This window comes from Oncorhynchus clarkii, chromosome 1 (assembly GCF_045791955.1).
Source record: "Oncorhynchus clarkii lewisi isolate Uvic-CL-2024 chromosome 1, UVic_Ocla_1.0, whole genome shotgun sequence".
In the NCBI taxonomy this organism is placed as follows: domain Eukaryota; kingdom Metazoa; phylum Chordata; class Actinopteri; order Salmoniformes; family Salmonidae; genus Oncorhynchus; species Oncorhynchus clarkii.
In genome coordinates, this window is record NC_092147.1 from 76,944,280 (window position 1) to 76,962,058 (window position 17,779).

The following is a 17,779-nucleotide window of genomic DNA, read 5'->3' on the forward strand; positions in this document are numbered from 1 at the left end:
GGAATTAACGTAAATATATGCAAATGAATATTAACACCTCTTAGATGTAGATGTTTTTTTGCATTGGATAAATTTACCATAACATATGGAGACAGAAACATAAACATTTGACCTTATCATAAGTAGACATAATTGCAAATTATTAAATCCTTCCAATAGAAATAAAATAACATTATAATATTTACAAATGTAACTTTAATTAAATGAGTTGACTCTTCACATGGGATGTTTTCACTAAACAACAAAAGAAAGGGAATGTTGAATGATCCCCAATGATCCATCACATCTCCCAAAAACATTTTTCAACATACAGTACATCTGTAAAATGATAAGTCTAGAAACTAAAGTTTTGGTTGTCTTCCTCTCAGGCTTCCATGTCTTCTCCGTGGACCTCCTCAAGGTCCACCTCTTGAACATCAGACTCTGAGGCCTCATCTTCACTGTCCAACCTTGTTGAGGATGACTCTTTGTCAGGCTCAAAAAGCCAAACATTTGCACTGCTGGCCACCATTTTTTCAACCCTTGTATTGGTCAGCCTTTTGTGTGTATTGGTGTGTGTGTTCCCAAACAAGGACCAGTTGCGCTCTGAGGTGCCTGATGTTGGTGGGATTTGTAGGAGGATGGAGGCAACAGGGGAAAGAGCCTCAGATCCACAAAGTCCCTTTTACCAGGTGGCTGATGAGATATGTTGGCACGACTGCCATATTGCATCTCCATCCCAAAGCCCTTGCTTGGAAGTTTACTTCACCAGACTGCCAAGAACCTTGCCCTCATCCAGGCCAAGGTGGCGAGACACAGTAGTGATGACACCATAGGCCTTGTTGATCTCTGCACCAGACAGGATGCTCTTGCCAGCATACTTGGGGTCCAATATGTACGCTGCAGTGTGTATGGGCTTCAGGCAGAAGTCTTCATGCTTTTTGATGTATTTCAGAACTGCAGTTTCCTCTGCTTGGAGCAACAGTGAGGTGAGCAGGGCAGTATGGATTTCTTCTCTTACATCTGCAAGCAGAGTCTGAACATCAGACAGGATGACATTGTCTCCCTCAATCTGTGTAATGGCTACTGCTATAGGTTCCAGGAGTTTCAGGCTGTTTACCCCACTCTACAAAAAATACATAATCCAGGAGGATCCTCTTGATGGAGCTGTCTATATTGGCAGACTGTGATATGGCCATTTCTTGGGAGAGACTCCATCCCCTCCAGGACACTGTCAAACATGATGACAACATCACCCCGACGCATGTTGCTGGGCAGCTTCAATGTGGTGCTCTTATTCTTCTCACTTTGCTTGGTGAGGTAGATTGCTGCTATAACTTGATGACGCTTCACATACCTAACCATTTCCTTGGCACTCTTGTAGAGTGTATCCATTGTTTTCAATGCCATGATGTCCTTGAGGAGCAGATTCAATGCATGAGCAGCACAGCCAATGGGTGTGATGACAGGGTAGGACTCCTCCACTTTATACCAAGCAGCCTTCATGTTCGCAGCATTGTCTGTCACCAGTGCAAATACCTCCTGTGGTCAAAGGTCAGTGATGACTGCCTTCAGCTCATCTGCAATGTAGAGACCGTTGTGTCTGTTGTCCCTTGTATCTGTGCTCTTGTAGAATATTGGTTAAGGGGTGGAGATGTAGTTAATTATTCCTTGCCCATGAACATTCGACCATCCATCAGAAATGATTACAATAGTCTGCTTTCTCTATGATTTGCTTGACCTTCACTTGAACTCTGTTGAACTCTGCATTCAGAAAAATAGTAGATAAAGCATGTCTGGTTGGAGGGATGTATGCTGGGCAAAGAACATTCAGAAATCTCTTCCAATACACATTGCCTGTGAGCATCAGAGGTGAACCAGTTGCATACACAGCTCGAAAAAGACATTCATCAGCCTTTCTCTGACTACGTTCCTCCATTGAGTGATTCCAGGAGGACCATGAGCTGTTGCTATCGATAAGGTGTCTGATTCATAATTTTCACCTCAAATTGTTGTAGAGGGACTTTTGTCAGAGGTTGCTTGTTGTGAGCTCTAAGGGAACTTTATGCACTTGGCCAAATAATTCTGCATCTTTGTTGCATTATTCACATATGATTGGCACAGTATTCGCAAATGTACACAGCTTTTCCTTCTACATTAGCTGCAGTGAAATGTCTCCACACATCAAATAGTGCCCGTGGCATTTTCCTGTTAAAGACTAGAATTTATTTTGTAAAAAAAAAAAAACAATTCCATGTACAGATAAATAGTTAAGCAGTTAGATTAAACAATTCCTTTGTAAGATACATGTTTTAAAATGAAACATATATGGAAACAGAAGAATGAACACTCCTCAGTAAGCTAAAACCCACATGGTAGCAAAAACGAACTAGCAAAAATTGTTAACAAGTTAGAAATGATTTAAACACACTTTGCTGTAGGCTACTATATACCAGTTAACAACAAATAATGTATGTCATATAAGATAGTCACCCAACCAGCACTGTAATCAAAACTTACCAGAAAGCATGTAGTCCTTGGCTCAGACAGTGTAGTAGTGTGAGCTCAATAGCATCTCATTAGTGTGCAAGATCTTGAGAATCAGCTGTACATGTGATGGCAGTATGCACTGTACATATAGAGGGTTGAAATTCCATTGAATTGGGGATAGTTTAACCAAAATATGCCACAAGACCGAGAATTGCCTCATGTGTATCCCACAAAAAAGATTCACTGTTATAAGCTAATTTTGATGAATTTAAGCAAAATCCCCAAGCTTAACTTCCCATTGAAGATTTTGGGAAAAATGACGGATATTTAGCGGAATGTTTCCGACCCTTTGCAACCCTATCTGTGACATGTTTGATCTATTGTAAAAACCACACAAATAGCGTCTGGCTATCTGGGGAACAAAAGAGTAGTATTATTTCAACTTGGTCTGGTCCACAGAATTATCACGGACTCGGCAGCCAGGTACCTATATTACAATTGTTCATTTGTTAGAGATGTCCATCAGCATCATACCATAGCCAGATATTCTAATATTCACTGTTAGAAATAGAAGAGTATCTGATAACACATTTTTATATACCGGCGCTGTTGAGTGGAACAAACTATGTCAAAAGCTGGCTAATGTGTGAACAGTGTAAATATTTTTAAAGCCCCCGCCACACAGTATATTTCAAACTCTCCCTAATGGAGAAGACAGCATGTATTGACAGTATCTCATTGGATGGTGCACTGCTACCTTAATTAAACACTACCTCAAATCTTTGAGATCTACACTCCCCATGCCCATCGAAATGTCTTCACAATTCGCCGACTATTCAAGCACACAAACAATAGACATTCAATGTAAGTGTTTGAGGAAATATAACTAGTCTTAAGAAACATTCAAAATCAACACGCGTTCTTCGAAAGAGCGTTCTTCAAGACATCATTCAGGGGAATCTATCAAGGTGTCCGATGTCAGTTTCTTTATGTACTCTATGCTTGCAAATCAATCATATTGACATCCTGAGCATCAAATCAACAAAGCTTGAGACTTGAGGCCACAAAATACGAAGGAGCGATTTCTAAATTACAGTATGAAGAAGCATCAAAATGTTTATTTGCAACTTTACACAATATGCCCATATGAAGAAAATAATGAGGTGAGCCGCTCTTCATTCATACACATTTCAACAGATCGGTGTAAGATACATTACATGTAGTGTTCACCTAAACGGAAAACATCAGATCTCTCACATTTATACATTTCTTATGTACATTTAAAAGCGTAAACCATTTATTAGGTTACGTTTACACTGATTTACAAGACAGAACAAAATGCGACAGAATATGGGATGCTTCGGATAAAAGTGTAAACACAATGAACTTCAAAGTGATACAGAGAAAACAGTCAAACTGTCCAAATGCCAAAAATAAGTAAAAGAAATATAAAAATGGAAACAAAAAAAGATTTCTTCATATGATACTGTGGGATGAAGGAACCACAGGACCCACACCCTGACTGAGGTTATCTTCCAATACTTCCAATTCATGCTTCCTTCCTCTCTTGAAGAAATCCCAGAGAGTAGGAAAGGAAATGAATGTAGCATTTTGGAACAGGGCCTGAGAATGTTATAGGCTGAATCGAGTTGCATGATTGAAGCTGAGTAAGTGTGTAAAACAAATTAATGGACCTGGATTTGAGGTTAAATTAATATTTTTTTTCAACATTTTTTTAAATGATTTTTTATTATTAACATACTGTACAAGAAAACATTAGAACTAAGTACCTTTTATGATCGTATTGTCTTCATCATTTCATTAGAAACACAATCATTCACAATAAAAGATGGCAAAATAAAACAATATGAGTAGTAATTAAAATAGTATTTTATATTCTAAATCTATAATTAAATAAACCTTGAAATGTATAAAGGATATGTGTTGAGGGATAATGAGAAATATGTTGAAACATCACAGCTATGGAACAAGGAAAGGTCATGCATTTGAATGCCAGAATACATGTCATGCCATTGCGCTTTGACAATGACCTTAACATAATAAACACAGGCAGGTTTCGTTTCTGATATACAAGTTTTCTTTCTTTTTTTGCTGTTCTTTGCATCCAACTACTTCATTGGCCCGTGACGTACTCTACTGCTGGTAGGCTAAGTCAAGGCTCTTGGTGCATACTGTGAGGAACTCAGTGCAGAACCGTCTTTCAGCACAGGATATACTAACTCAGAGTGAGGCCATCATATAGTCAAGTCAAGTTATTCTAGACCCATAGGCTGCTCTGTTTATTTAGCATGGATTGAATTTGGGCAGATCGTACATTAAAAGAAAACACAACAGAAAACACGAGGGAGCTTTTTTCTCTCTAATGTCTTTGTATCAAAATGAGCACATATCTCACCAGCAAGAGACCTGTGGCATTGTTCTTTCAGACTCACGTCACATGACAGTCAAACCTCAAGTGGCGACCTGCTCCTCCTAAACTCTTAAGGAGATGTATCCACAGGGAGGAAGTGCAGACTACAAACTTCCTGGCTGAGAGCCAATGGGATGTGCAGAACCCCCCCAGCTGGGCTGGGCAGAGACCCAACCAGGGAGCAGACAAGTCACTCTGGATAAACTCCATTACAGCGTGTGGAGGTGAGGAGGCACACGTAGTGGACACTCAACGTCACAATAAAGGGCTTCCGTTGTCATCGGGTTCACTTCAGCACGCCGTGCTGTTGAGACGGGTAAAAAGAGAGCAAGAACTTGTCAGAAAACAGAAGCGTTTGCGGTCCTTTCAGGTGTATTCAGGCTCCCCTTTTGGTCAGGCGTTTCAAACACAGGTCCCCTGATGCGTTACTGCGTGCGGTTTACGATTCTTCAGGCCATGGTACTTGTCTCTGAAGTCTCCAGGTTTCTGCTGTGAGGTGTCGATCAGGGCACTGGCGATGGCAATGCCTACAGGGAGGAGGGAGAGAGACAGAAAAATGAAGGTGAGCTTCAAAGTAAACAGCAGCGTGGCAGGTAAAACACAGTGACCAGTAATGAGCTCACTGCCTCCCGCCGGCTTAAACCCATTCCCAACTCCCTAGCACCACTTCCCCAACTCTAGTCCAAGCCCTCACATATCAGAGTTCAGCAGGATGCAACGACAGCCTACAGGTCACTGAAGCATAGCTCTACACCCCTCTGGGCTGTTATTTCTCTCAATACAACAATCTGATTGGTCAGCTATTTTCTCCAAAAGGCAGACAAGTAGAGAACACAATGACAACAGATGTTCCTGCATTCTGTTGGCATGCTGTAATTCATATGGATTTTCAGCATGGCTTGCCCTCTGTACAGCAGTAGGCTTGACTAGTATACTCATTAGGACAGGGACTAAATCTTCTTGTATGCAGCCAAAAAAACAGAAGCAGAAAAACAAGGAAAAGCTCACCAATTTGGACACAACATGCTTAAGCATTTCACACACCAGTGATTCCTGGGCTACTGCAGAGGGAAAACCAATTGTGGGTGTGTGTGTGTGTGTGTGTGTGTGTCTGTCTGGTCCAGCCACAGTGCTCCCTTCATCGCAAAAATCGCTTCAGTGCCCTTTCCCACCGTCTTTCGCTGCCCGCTGCCACGGACAGAAGGCAGGCCTTCAGCATTGATTATAAAACAAGATGTACGACTTAAACAGGGATGGATGGAGGGATGAAGATGGGGGTGGAGGAGAGAAAAGAGTCTGGGCCCGACACTCTAGTCTACAGTCTGACGTGTGTGGTTGGGGGAACCATCCCAGACCAGATTACCTGTCAGCCAGTTCACTCCAAATCCCAACTAGATCCTTCCAACACAGTTACCTGACACTTTTCTATAGCAATCACTACATGTAACAGTGCAGCTAATATGTCTGACCTTGAATACCACGGGATTGAAAGCCACCACTACTCTTGGATAGAAACCACCACCATGTGTAACCCTTGAAAGACAAACTTTATACACTTTAAATATATATATATTTTTTAAACTCTACTTTTATTTTTTTTAATCAAAAACTAAAAACATTTCATGAAAAAGTTGTCTGTCTAGATGCCAGTTGAGGTAACTCAACCGAAGATGAACGCTAACTACAAAATAGCTTTTTGGTCATGACAGAGTACTATTTAAAGCCAATGGTTTCTGGATGACATGAGATATCCATCTCAAATTCAATTAATTGGACAACATAATCAAATCAGGATACAGATGAGTGGAGGTGAAGGGCGCTCCCTACTAATGAAACCTATAAATGGGATTGTTTTGTCAGGTGAGGTTCCTGGACCATTAATGTACAAAGTGCTTCCGAACAGGAAGGGACCCCAAATGCACAGAAAATTAAATCAAACAGGAGAGTGAGAATCCTTGTTGAAACCTAGTCCTAGGTTGATATCTTCACCTGACAATGTGGAAAATGTGGTTGACAATGTAGACCAGATGTGATAGCTTCATCCCAAAGGCAGTTCCTATAGTAACGAAATGTAATGCATACTGTTTTTCACATGTTAAATAACTACTTATTAATAGTCCTTTAAAACCCCATCACCAAACATTACAGGACAGATACTATCTTAGACTGGAAGTCAATGAAAGGTTTACATAGAGGATCCACTCTGGGTCAATCCGCTCTGGAGACAAGATGATGTTTCTGGTACCCTCAGAACAAAACTGTAGAGGACCCAGCCTGCACTGTCGGCCAGAGAGAGACAGAGAGCCCAGAGGCTGGATGTTCATAGACACTCTGCCTGAAAACAGAACACCATACACCAGCATTTCCTTACATTCCCAATAATGGTGACATCATTCCAAAAGAAAAAGGGATTAAGGAAAAATGTTTAACTCATATCTTTATTTTGTGTGCTTAATCTTTCCTCAACACACTCAGCAGCACGTTAGTTTAATGCGCTCAGGAAAAGCCCAGGCCACCGGACCACGAGGCTGTGATGGGGAACGGGGCACCATTGGAGGCAACACGGCAGAGAGAGAGATAGAGAGATGGAGCAGAACAGGAGAGATAACGGGGCCCTGATTGTGTTTTTTCTTCATTTTCCTCCGCTGGCTTGGGGAACGCCAAGGGATTTATCAACCACCTGGGACTGGAAGACGTGTCTCTCCAGGCACCACAGCTAAATGCAAATCGCTAGGCGCTGGGGGTTGAGGGTGCCACCACAGACTCTTACCTCAGACCGCACTTGTTCAATAAATCTCCTTCACACCTCCATCCTGCTCTCTCTCTCTCCCGCTTCCTTTCTCTCTTACTCTCTCTGTCATGGTTGGTCCACATCTCCTCCTGAATAGGCAGATTATCGTTGATGAGAAGGGGATTGCTGTGTTTGTATTGAGACTATGTTTAAACCCCTGAGAACATGCTGGTATCTGGCAGGCAGATGGCTCCTTCCCTGTCTTGACCTTGTTCTCATCCATTAGGGGCCCACAACAATGGAGGAGGAGGTAGACATGATGGAAGGATGAGAGGTAGCAGGGAAACAGAGGTAGATGGCTGATAGACATATGTCCATCAATTTGTCTATCTGTCAGTCTCTGTCCCTTCAGCAAAATGGAGCATGTCTGTCGGATATGTTATCCATTAGGCAGAATAAGAAGGGAGTGTGTGTGTGGGTATGTGTGGGTATGCTTGTGTACATGTAGGCAGATTGTCTATACCAGATAACAACCTATACAACAAAAACATATACTATGTGCCTTTTCCTATGAAGATGAACCCGGTATCCACCTGTGCCATCCTGGGAGCCTCAGCTCTGCTGTTAGCAGCATTACAGAACAATGTGTTAGAGCACTGGACCAGGTAGGGCTGCTCTACCCAGCACAAAACCTCCAGCACCCCAACATCCACACACTTCCCAAAATCAGAAAAAGCATCAAGATTCTAAGAGGCGGATTACTATGGAGTTCTTAACCACCACATAAGGAGAGAGAGGAGACTCAGTTTGAAACTGGCGCTTTTAAATATTAAAACAAGGACTGCATGCAGGGGATGCCTTTCACTACACAAACAATTGTATACATTCCTCTTCCCCGCTTCTAGGAAGGGGGTCAGATAATGGTGACGCTACTAGGGGAAGGAACGACGAGAGAGCAGACGAAAAAACAAAGAGAGGTAAAAATAACTTGTGCTCATGAAACATTCCTCTTGAAGTGAGTCCACAGAGAGTGCTGGGAACGGGCTGAGCACGCCTAAAGTGACTTCACTTCCACACACACTCAGATCAATGGTGGAACAGCTCTGATCCTAGAAGGGCCTCTCCAGAGAGAGAGAGGAGAGAGAGAGAGAGAGAGAGAGAGAGAGAGAGAGAGAGAGACAGAGACAGAGACAGAGACAGAGACAGAGACAGAGACAGAGACAGAGACAGAGACAGAGACAGAGACAGAGACAGAGAGAGGAGAGAGAGAGAGAGAGAGAGAGAGAGAGAGACAGAGACAGAGACAGAGACAGAGACAGAGACAGAGACAGAGAGAGGAGAGAGAGCGAGACAGAGAGAGACAGAGAGAAAGACAGAGATAGAGAGGCAGAGAGACAGGGAGGCAGAGAGAGAGAGAGAGAGAGAGAGAGAGAGAGAGAGAGAGAGAGAGAGAGATAAAGACAGAGAGAGAGAGACAGAGAGAGAGATAAAGACAGAGAGAGACAGAGAGAGAGAGAGAGAGGAGAGATAGATAAAGACAGAGAGAGAGAGACAGAGAGAGAGATAAAGACAGAGAGAGAGAGAGAGAGAGGAGAGAGAGATAAAGACAGAGAGAGACAGAGAGAGAGAGAGAGAGAGGAGAGAGATAGATAAAGACAGAGAGAGGCAGAGAGACAGGGAGGCAGAGAGAGAGAGAGACAGAGAGACAGGGAGGCAGAGAGAGAGAGAGAGAGAGAGAGAGAGAGAGAGAGAGAGCGAGAGAGAGAGAGAGAGAGAGAGAGAAAATAAAGCAAGGGAAGGAGGGTGAAATAGTCTGTTTCATTCAGAGAGGACTTTATCTACCCATTCTCTTCCTTTCCCTCTAGTGTGTAGTGTGCATTTGCACTCCTAGCGATCTCCCTGATCTTCTCTGACCCTTTTCTCACAAACCTCCCAGAACTTCCAGCGACACACACATGAACGCGTAGTACTCAGGGAAAAACTAATCCACACAAAACTGTATTGTCCAGCATCATCATACATACTATACATGTTTCTAAGTGATAACACGGTGTGACAATTCGGACTATTTCCTACATCACAGAATAATCCTCTCCACATTAACCAGACTGGGGCTATGTCATTAGCCTTTGAAGTTAGGATGTTACTGGGTTAACATCTGACTATATTTGCACTTTTAAATGCTTCTAGTATTTTGGAATATTCAGAGGAGGAGAGTGATGGTTCCTGGGCACATGACAAGGTAGTTAATGTATCACACACTGACACATTCAAACACAAACTGAAAAACACACCCACATGCACTCACATACTAACTAGTGTAGGCATCTATCCCTGACCAGTCTGCCCACATCAGATGGGATGTGATAAATAGATGGGATGTGCTAAACAGACGGGATGTGCTAAACAGACGGGATGTGCTAAACAGACGGGATGTGCTAAATAGACGGGATGTGCTAAACAGACGGGATGTGCTAAATAGATGGGATGTGCTAAATAGATGGGATGTGCTAAATAGATGGGACCAGCTAAATAGATGGGATGTGCTAAATAGATGGGATGTGCTAAATAGATGGGATGTGCTAAACAGATGGGACCAGCTAAATAGATGGGATGTGCTAAATAGATGGGATGTGCTAAATATATGGGATGTGCTAAATAGATGGGATGTGCTAAACAGATGGGACCAGCTAAATAGATGGGATGTGCTAAATAGATGGGATGTGCTAAATAGATGGGATGTGCTAAATAGATGGGATGTGCTAAATAGATGGGATGTGCTTAATAGATGGGATGTGCTAAATAGATGGGATGTGCTTAATAGATGGGATGTGCTAAACAGATGGGACCAGCTAAATAGATGGGATGTGCTAAATAGATGGGATGTGCTAAATATATGGGATGTGCTAAATAGATGGGATGTGCTAAACAGATGGGACCAGATAAATAGATGGGATGTGCTAAATAGATGGGATGTGCTAAATAGATGGGATGTGCTAAATAGATGGGATGTGCTAAATAGATGGGATGTGCTAAACAGATGGGATGTGCTAAACAGATGGGACCAGCTAAATAGCCATTTCCAGTTTACACCCCGAGTGTCCCATAAAGCCCCTGAGGCATTCCAATCCCTTCCCTCTTCCTGGTTTCACAGCACTGCTTCAGGACTTGCTGCAGAGTGACACTTCCATTACTATAGTTCCATGTATGATATGCATATCAAATTCCTAATCACCCCAATATTACCACATAAAACTGTCTGACCACTGCACTACAAAAAGAGGGCTAGCAATGTTAACCAGTCACTGCACTTTGACTGCATGAAATGGTTCAATCAAGCTCAACGTCAACAGACTTCTCACTCGTCCCACATTTCTTGAAAAATTTGATGAAAATCGCAAATTGACATGCAAAATGTCAGAATTACCACAGCAAAATCAAAATCAAGCATTTTTGGCCGCAACTATCACAAAAAACTGTGTGAAATCCTCAAGGGACTGACTGTACAGTATGCATTTACCCAGCAGCAGTAGCCAGTACCGTAGCCTGCACTTACTGGCTGAACTTATAAGCTGCTACTATTTTCCCAGTACTGGTGGCTTTTAAGGCTCCTCTAAATGTAATATAAGCAGCTTTTCCCAGCATGAGAACCCGCTGCCTTGCAAAGTGCTTAACTTCTACCGTCTTTTACAGGCTTCCTGCTGCAGTCACTTTAACACCTGCTCGTATTTCAGCTAGTTTATTATACCTGCATGATGAGCTGACAGCACTCTCTCAGAAAGACTTGGGCTTCAGGGGAAACAGGAGAGAAAAGGAGAGGAATAAAATAAGCGAGAAAGAGAGAAACTGAAAAACAAAGAAAGCGAGAGGCAGAGAGAGAGGTGAATGAGAGATAGTGAGATATAGTGAGTGATATAGTGAGTGAGTGATAGAGAGTGATAGAGTGAGTGATAGAGTGAGAGTGAGTGATAGAGTGAGTGATAGAGTGAGTGATAGAGTGAGTGATAGAGTGAGTGAGTGATTGAGTGAGAGTGAGTGATTGGGTGAGAGTGAGTGATAGAGTGAGTGAGTGAGTGATAGAGTGAGTGAGTAAGTGAGTGATAGAGTGAGTGAGAGTGAGTGATAGAGTGAGTGAGTGATAGAGTGAGTGAGTAAGTGAGTGATAGAGTGAGTGAGAGTGAGTGATAGAGTGAGTGAGTGATAGAGTGAGTGAGTAAGTGAGTGATAGAGTGAGTGAGTGAGTGAGTGAGTGATTGAGTGAGTGATTGAGTGAGTGATTGAGTGAGTGATTGAGTGAGAGTGAGTGATTGAGTGAGAGTGAGTGATAGTGAGTGATAGAGTGAGTGATAGAGTGAGTGAGTGATAGAGTGAGTGATAGTGAGTGAGTGAGTGAGTGATTGAGTGAGTGATTGAGTGAGAGTGAGTGATTGAGTGAGAGTGAGTGATAGAGTGAGTGATAGAGTGAGTGAGTGATAGAGTGAGTGATAGAGTGAGTGATAGAGTGAGAGCGTGATAGAGTGAGTGATAGAGTGAGTGATAGAGTGAGTGAGTGATTGAGTGAGAGTGAGTGATTGGGTGAGAGTGAGTGATAGAGTGAGTGATAGAGTGAGTGAGTGATAGAGTGAGTGAGTAAGTGAGTGATAGAGTGAGTGATAGAGTGAGTGAGAGTGAGTGATAGAGTGAGTGAGTGAGTGATAGAGTGAGTGAGTGAGTGATAGAGTGAGTGAGTGAGAGTGAGTGATTGAGTGAGAGTGAGTGATAGAGTGAGTGATAGAGTGAGTGATAGAGATAGAGTGAGTGATAGAGTGAGTGAGTGATTGAGTGAGTGAGAGTGAGTGATAGAGTGAGTGAGTGATAGAGTGAGTGATAGAGTGAGTGATAGAGACAATGTGTGCTTGTATGTTTAAGGGGAAAGAGTGACAGAGGGAAAGACATATTTAGCTGGGTGCTGTCAGTGATACAAGTTCTAAAGGAGTCCCTAGCTCATCTCTGTGACACTGTGTGCCATTCAAATGGTCATCTCCCTATTCATCTATTCACAGCACAGCGGCATATTCAGCACCTCTGAAATATCACGTATCCTCTTAGGAGAAACAGGAGGTCAGCTGGGCTCTGCTGGAAAACCTATTGGAGGGAACAATCGATCCAACAGCCTGCTAATTCCTCCCGGTCTAACAAGTTTCCTTCTCTCTCTCAAATCAAAGCCCCGAATAGCTAGTAGATCTGTGTCCGTCAAACAAGATGGTACACAGGTTTCCAAATGTAACTGCCTGAAGGAGAGAAAGACAGTCTGACAGAGATTGGGTTGTAGAGGAGGTAGGGCTGAGATCTAACAGAGAAAGAGGATAGGTAAGGGAGGTTGGGGGAGGAGAGGAGAGTTTTCACCTCTCTATGCTGTCATGCTTCAGCCAGCAGTTGTCTGGGCAAGGTGGAGGTGAGGAGAGAGGGTTGAAGCAAGAAGGCAGGGAGACAGAGAGAGACAGAGAGAGACAGAGAGAGACAGGGAGAGAGAGAGAGAGAGAGAGAGAGAGAGAGAGAGAGAGGGGAAGAGACAGAAAGAGAGAGAGAGAGCAGAATTAGGCCGATACCCACTAATTATCAAAATCCAGAAAAGAGCCGTTAAATTCTATAACCACCTAAAAGGAAGCGATTCCCAAACCTTCCATAACAAAGCCATCACCTACAGAGAGATGAACCTGGAGAAGAGTCCCCTAAGCAAGCTGGTCCTGGGGCTCTGTTCACAAACACAAACACACCCTACAGAGCCCCAGGACAGCAGCACAATTAGACCCAACCAAATCATGAGAAAACAAAAAGATAATTACTTGACACATTGGAAAGAATTAACAAAAAAACAGAGCAAACTAGAATGCTATTTGGCCCTACACAGAGAGTACACAGCGGCAGAATACCTGACCACTGTGACTGACCCAAAATTAAGGAAAGCTTTGACTATGTACAGACTCAGTGAGCATAGCCTTGCTATTGAGAAAGGTCGCCGTAGGAAGACATGGCTCTCAAGAGAAGACAGGCTATGTGCTCACTGCCCACAAAATGAGGTGGAAACTGAGCTGCACTTCCTAACCTCCTGCCCAATGTATGACCATATTAGAGAGACATATTTCCCTCAGATTACACAGATCCACAAAGAATTCGAAAACAAATCCAATTTAGATAAACTCCCATATCTACTGGGTGAAATTCCACAGTGTGCCATCACAGCAGCAAGATTTGTGACCTGTTGCCACGAGAAAAGGGCAACCAGTGAAGAACACACACCATTGTAAATACAACCCATATTTATGCTTATTTATTTTATCTTGTGTCCTAACCATTTGTACATTGTTAAAACACTGTATATACAGTGCCTTGCGAAAGTATTCAGCCCCCTTGAACTTTGCGACCTTTTGCCACATTTCAGGCTTCAAACATAAAGATATAAAACTGTATTTTTTTGTGAAGAATCAACAACAAGTGGAACACAATCATGAAGTGGAACGACATTTATTGGATATTTCAAACTTTTTTAACAAATCAAAAACTGAAAAATTGGGCGTGCAAAATGATTCAGCCCCCTTAAGTTAATACTTTGTAGTGCCACCTTTTGCTGCGATTACAGCTGTAAGTCGCTTGGGGTATGTCTCTATCAGTTTTGCACATCGAGAGACTGACATTTTTTCCCATTCCTCCTTGCAAAACAGCTCGAGCTCAGTGAGGTTGGATGGAGAGCATTTGTGAACAGCAGTTTTCAGTTCTTTCCACAGATTCTCGATTGGATTCAGGTCTGGACTTTGACTTGGCCATTCTAACACCTGGATATGTTTATTTTTGAACCATTCCATTGTAGATTTTGCTTTATGTTTTGGATCATTGTCTTGTTGGAAGACAAATCTCCGTCCCAGTCTCAGGTCTTTTGCAGACTCCATCAGGTTTTCTTCCAGAATGGTCCTGTATTTGGCTCCATCCATCTTCCCATACATTTTAACCATCTTCCCTGTCCCTGCTGAAGAAAAGCAGGCCCAAACCATGATGCTGCCACCACCATGTTTGACAGTGGGGATGGTGTGTTCAGATGTGTTGCTTTTACGCCAAACATAACGTTTTGCATTGTTGCCAAAAAGTTCAATTTTGGTTTCATCTGACCAGAGCACCTTCTTCCACATGTTTGGTGTGTCTCCCAGGTGGCTTGTGGCAAACTTTAAACGACACTTTTTATGGATATCTTTAAGAAATGGCTTTCTTCTTGCCACTCTTCCATAAAGGCCAGATTTGTGCAATATACGACTGATTGTTGTCCTATGGACAGAGTCTCCCACCTCAGCTGTAGATCTCTGCAGTTCATCCAGAGTGATCATGGGCCTCTTGGCTGCATCTCTGATCAGTCTTCTCCTTGTATGAGCTGAAAGTTTAGAGGGACGGCCAGGTCTTGGTAGATTTGCAGTTGTCTGATACTCCTTCCATTTCAATATTATCGCTTGCACAGTGCTCCTTGGGATGTTTAAAGCTTGGGAAATCTTTTTGTATCCAAATCCGGCTTTAAACTTCTTCACAACAGTATCTCGGACCTGCCTGGTGTGTTCCTTGTTCTTCATGATGCTCTCTGCGCTTTTAACGGACCTCTGAGACTATCACAGTGCAGGTGCATTTATACGGAGACTTGATTACACACAGGTGGATTGTATTTATCATCATTAGTCATTTAGGTCAACATTGGATCATTCAGAGATCCTCACTGAACTTCTGGCGAGAGTTTGCTGCACTGAAAGTAAAGGGTCTGAATAATTTTGCACGCTCAATTTTTCAGTTTTTGATTTGTTAAAAAAGTTTGAAATATCCAATAAATGTCGTTCCACTTCATGATTGTGTCCCACTTGTTGTTGATTCTTCACAAAAAAAGACAGTTTTATATCTTTATGTTTGAAGCCTGAAATGTGGCAAAAGGTCGCAAAGTTCAAGGGGGTCGAATACTTTCGCAAGGCACTGTATATAATATGACATTTGTAATGTCTTTATTGTTTTGAAACTTCTGTATGTGTAATGTTTACTGTTAATTTTTATTGTTTATTTCACTTTATATATTCACTTTATATATTATCTACCTCACTTGCTTTGGCAATGTTAACACATGTTTCCCATGCCAATAAAGCCCTTGAATTGAATTGAATTGAGAGACAGAGAGAGAGACAGAGATAAAGAGAGAGACAGAGAGAGAGACAGATATAAAGACAGAGAGAGACAGTGACAGAGAGAGAGAGAGAGAGACAGACAGACAGAGATAAAGACAGAGAGAGACAGAGGCAGAGAGAGACAGAGAGAGAGAGAGACAGAGAGAGACAGAGAGAGACAGAGGCAGAGAGAGACAGAGGCAGAGAGAGACAGAGGCAGAGAGAGACAGAGATAAAGACAGAGAGAGAGAGAGAGAGACAGAGAAAGACAGAGAGACAGAGATAAAGACAGAGAGAGACAGAGAGAGACAGAGAAAGACAGAGAGAGAGAGATAAAGACAGAGAGAGAGACAGAGATAAAGACAGAGAGAGAGATAAAGACAGAGAGAGAGAGAGAGAGAGAGAGAGACAGAGAAAGACAGAGAGACAGAGATAAAGACAGAGAGAGACAGAGAGAGACAGAGATAAAGACAGAGAGAGACAGGGAGAGACAGAGATAAAGACAGAGAGAGACAGAGATAAAGACAGAGAGAGACAGAGATAAAGACAGAGAGAGACAGAGATAAAGACAGAGAGATAGTAGGAAGTATTTTCTAAAGGAAACTTTTTCTCTTTCTCTTTTGTTCTACACTGAGTGGACAAAACATTAGGAACACCAGCTCTTTCCATGACAGACTGACCAGGTGAAAGTTATGATCCTTTATTGTCACTTTTTAAATCCACTTCAATCAGTGTAGATGAAGGGGAGGAGACAGGTTAAAGAAGGATGTTTAAGCCTTTAGATAATTGAGACATGGATAGTGTATGTGTGCCATTCAGAGAGTGAAAAGGCAAGACAAAAGATTTAAGTGCCTTTGTATGGTAGTAGGTGCCAGGCACACCAGTTTGTGTCAGGAACTGTAACGCTGCTGGGTTTTTCACACAGTTTCCTGTGTGTATCAAGAATGGTCCACCACCTAAAGGACATCCAGTCAACTATACACAACTGTGGGAAGCATTGGAGTCAACATGGGTCAGCATCCCTGTGGAACGCTTTCGACACCTTGTAGAACATGCCCAGACAAATTGAGGCTGTTCTGAGGGCAAAAAGGGTGCAACTCAATATTCGGAAGATGTTCCTTATGTTTGGTATACTCAGTATATATCTGGAATGGTAGAGGGAAATAGTGGTATCTGAAGAATGTGTTAGATCTCGGAGAAGGGCTGGTCTAGAGGCCAGACACTGAGTGGAGAGGAGACAGGTGCTTACCAGACTGGCCAGGAGGGGGTATTCCTGAAGGGACTCTGGGCAGACACATGAGGACGGTCAGTACGCCGGCCCTGCTCCCCCAACATGGCTCCACTGCTATAGGCTTGGGCACACCCTGCACAGAGAGAGAGGAAGGAGCATGTCAGTCATGTCAATCAATAAACACTCCCAAATCCCATCACAAAGGGGTGCGTCAGATTTCCACACACCACATGGTTCCACTGTTTCTATGAGAACATTGCCCCGCCTGTGTTCGGCTAAAACTTAGCTTGTTATGTTTTGCTGTTGCCCTGTAATTAATTCAAAGTCATTTTTTTTAAAGATGAAACATAGATTTTGTGACCCCTAAAATACACACACAGACAGTATGCAAAATGTTAGACCTGTGCATGGATCCAGTATGGAAATGGACAGCAGCATTCACCAGCTACTAAGATAGGTCTGTAGGCAGCCCATATCCAGGCACTGGTGAGTCACCGACTGGACATCTATTTCAGTTAGGCTGGATGTTCAGTGGATGGAGGACCCACTCCCACCTCCCCCAGGTGAGGGCCTCACACATGGGGGAGTTGGCTGACAGACAAGCCCTAAAGCTCAACCTGAAGCCCGAGTAACGGAGATGGATGGTTGGAGGGGATGCTAGGTGCAGGGGAGGTATTTTCCTCCTAGCCGCCACATCCATTTCACTTAGGCTTGTTGAGGGACTGACCCTGGGGGGTGTGGCTAGAGAGGAC

At 42.9% G+C, this 17,779-nt stretch overlaps 1 protein-coding gene across 2 annotated transcripts in view; it reads right to left on the reverse strand.

The window, feature by feature from the left end:
• Positions 1-3,551: 3,551 nt before the first annotated feature.
• The window catches only part of LOC139412626 (attractin-like protein 1), a 319,192-nt gene continuing 304,964 nt past the window's right edge, over positions 3,552-17,779 (reverse strand). For both annotated transcript variants that reach the window (XM_071159320.1, XM_071159317.1), the window contains 2 exons: positions 17,046-17,160; positions 3,552-5,427 (listed from right to left, as the gene is read on the reverse strand). In XM_071159320.1, the coding sequence (XP_071015421.1) occupies positions 5,303-5,427; positions 17,046-17,160 (240 nt within the window). In that variant the 3' untranslated portion in view covers positions 3,552-5,302. The remainder of the gene's footprint in view (positions 5,428-17,045; positions 17,161-17,779) is intronic.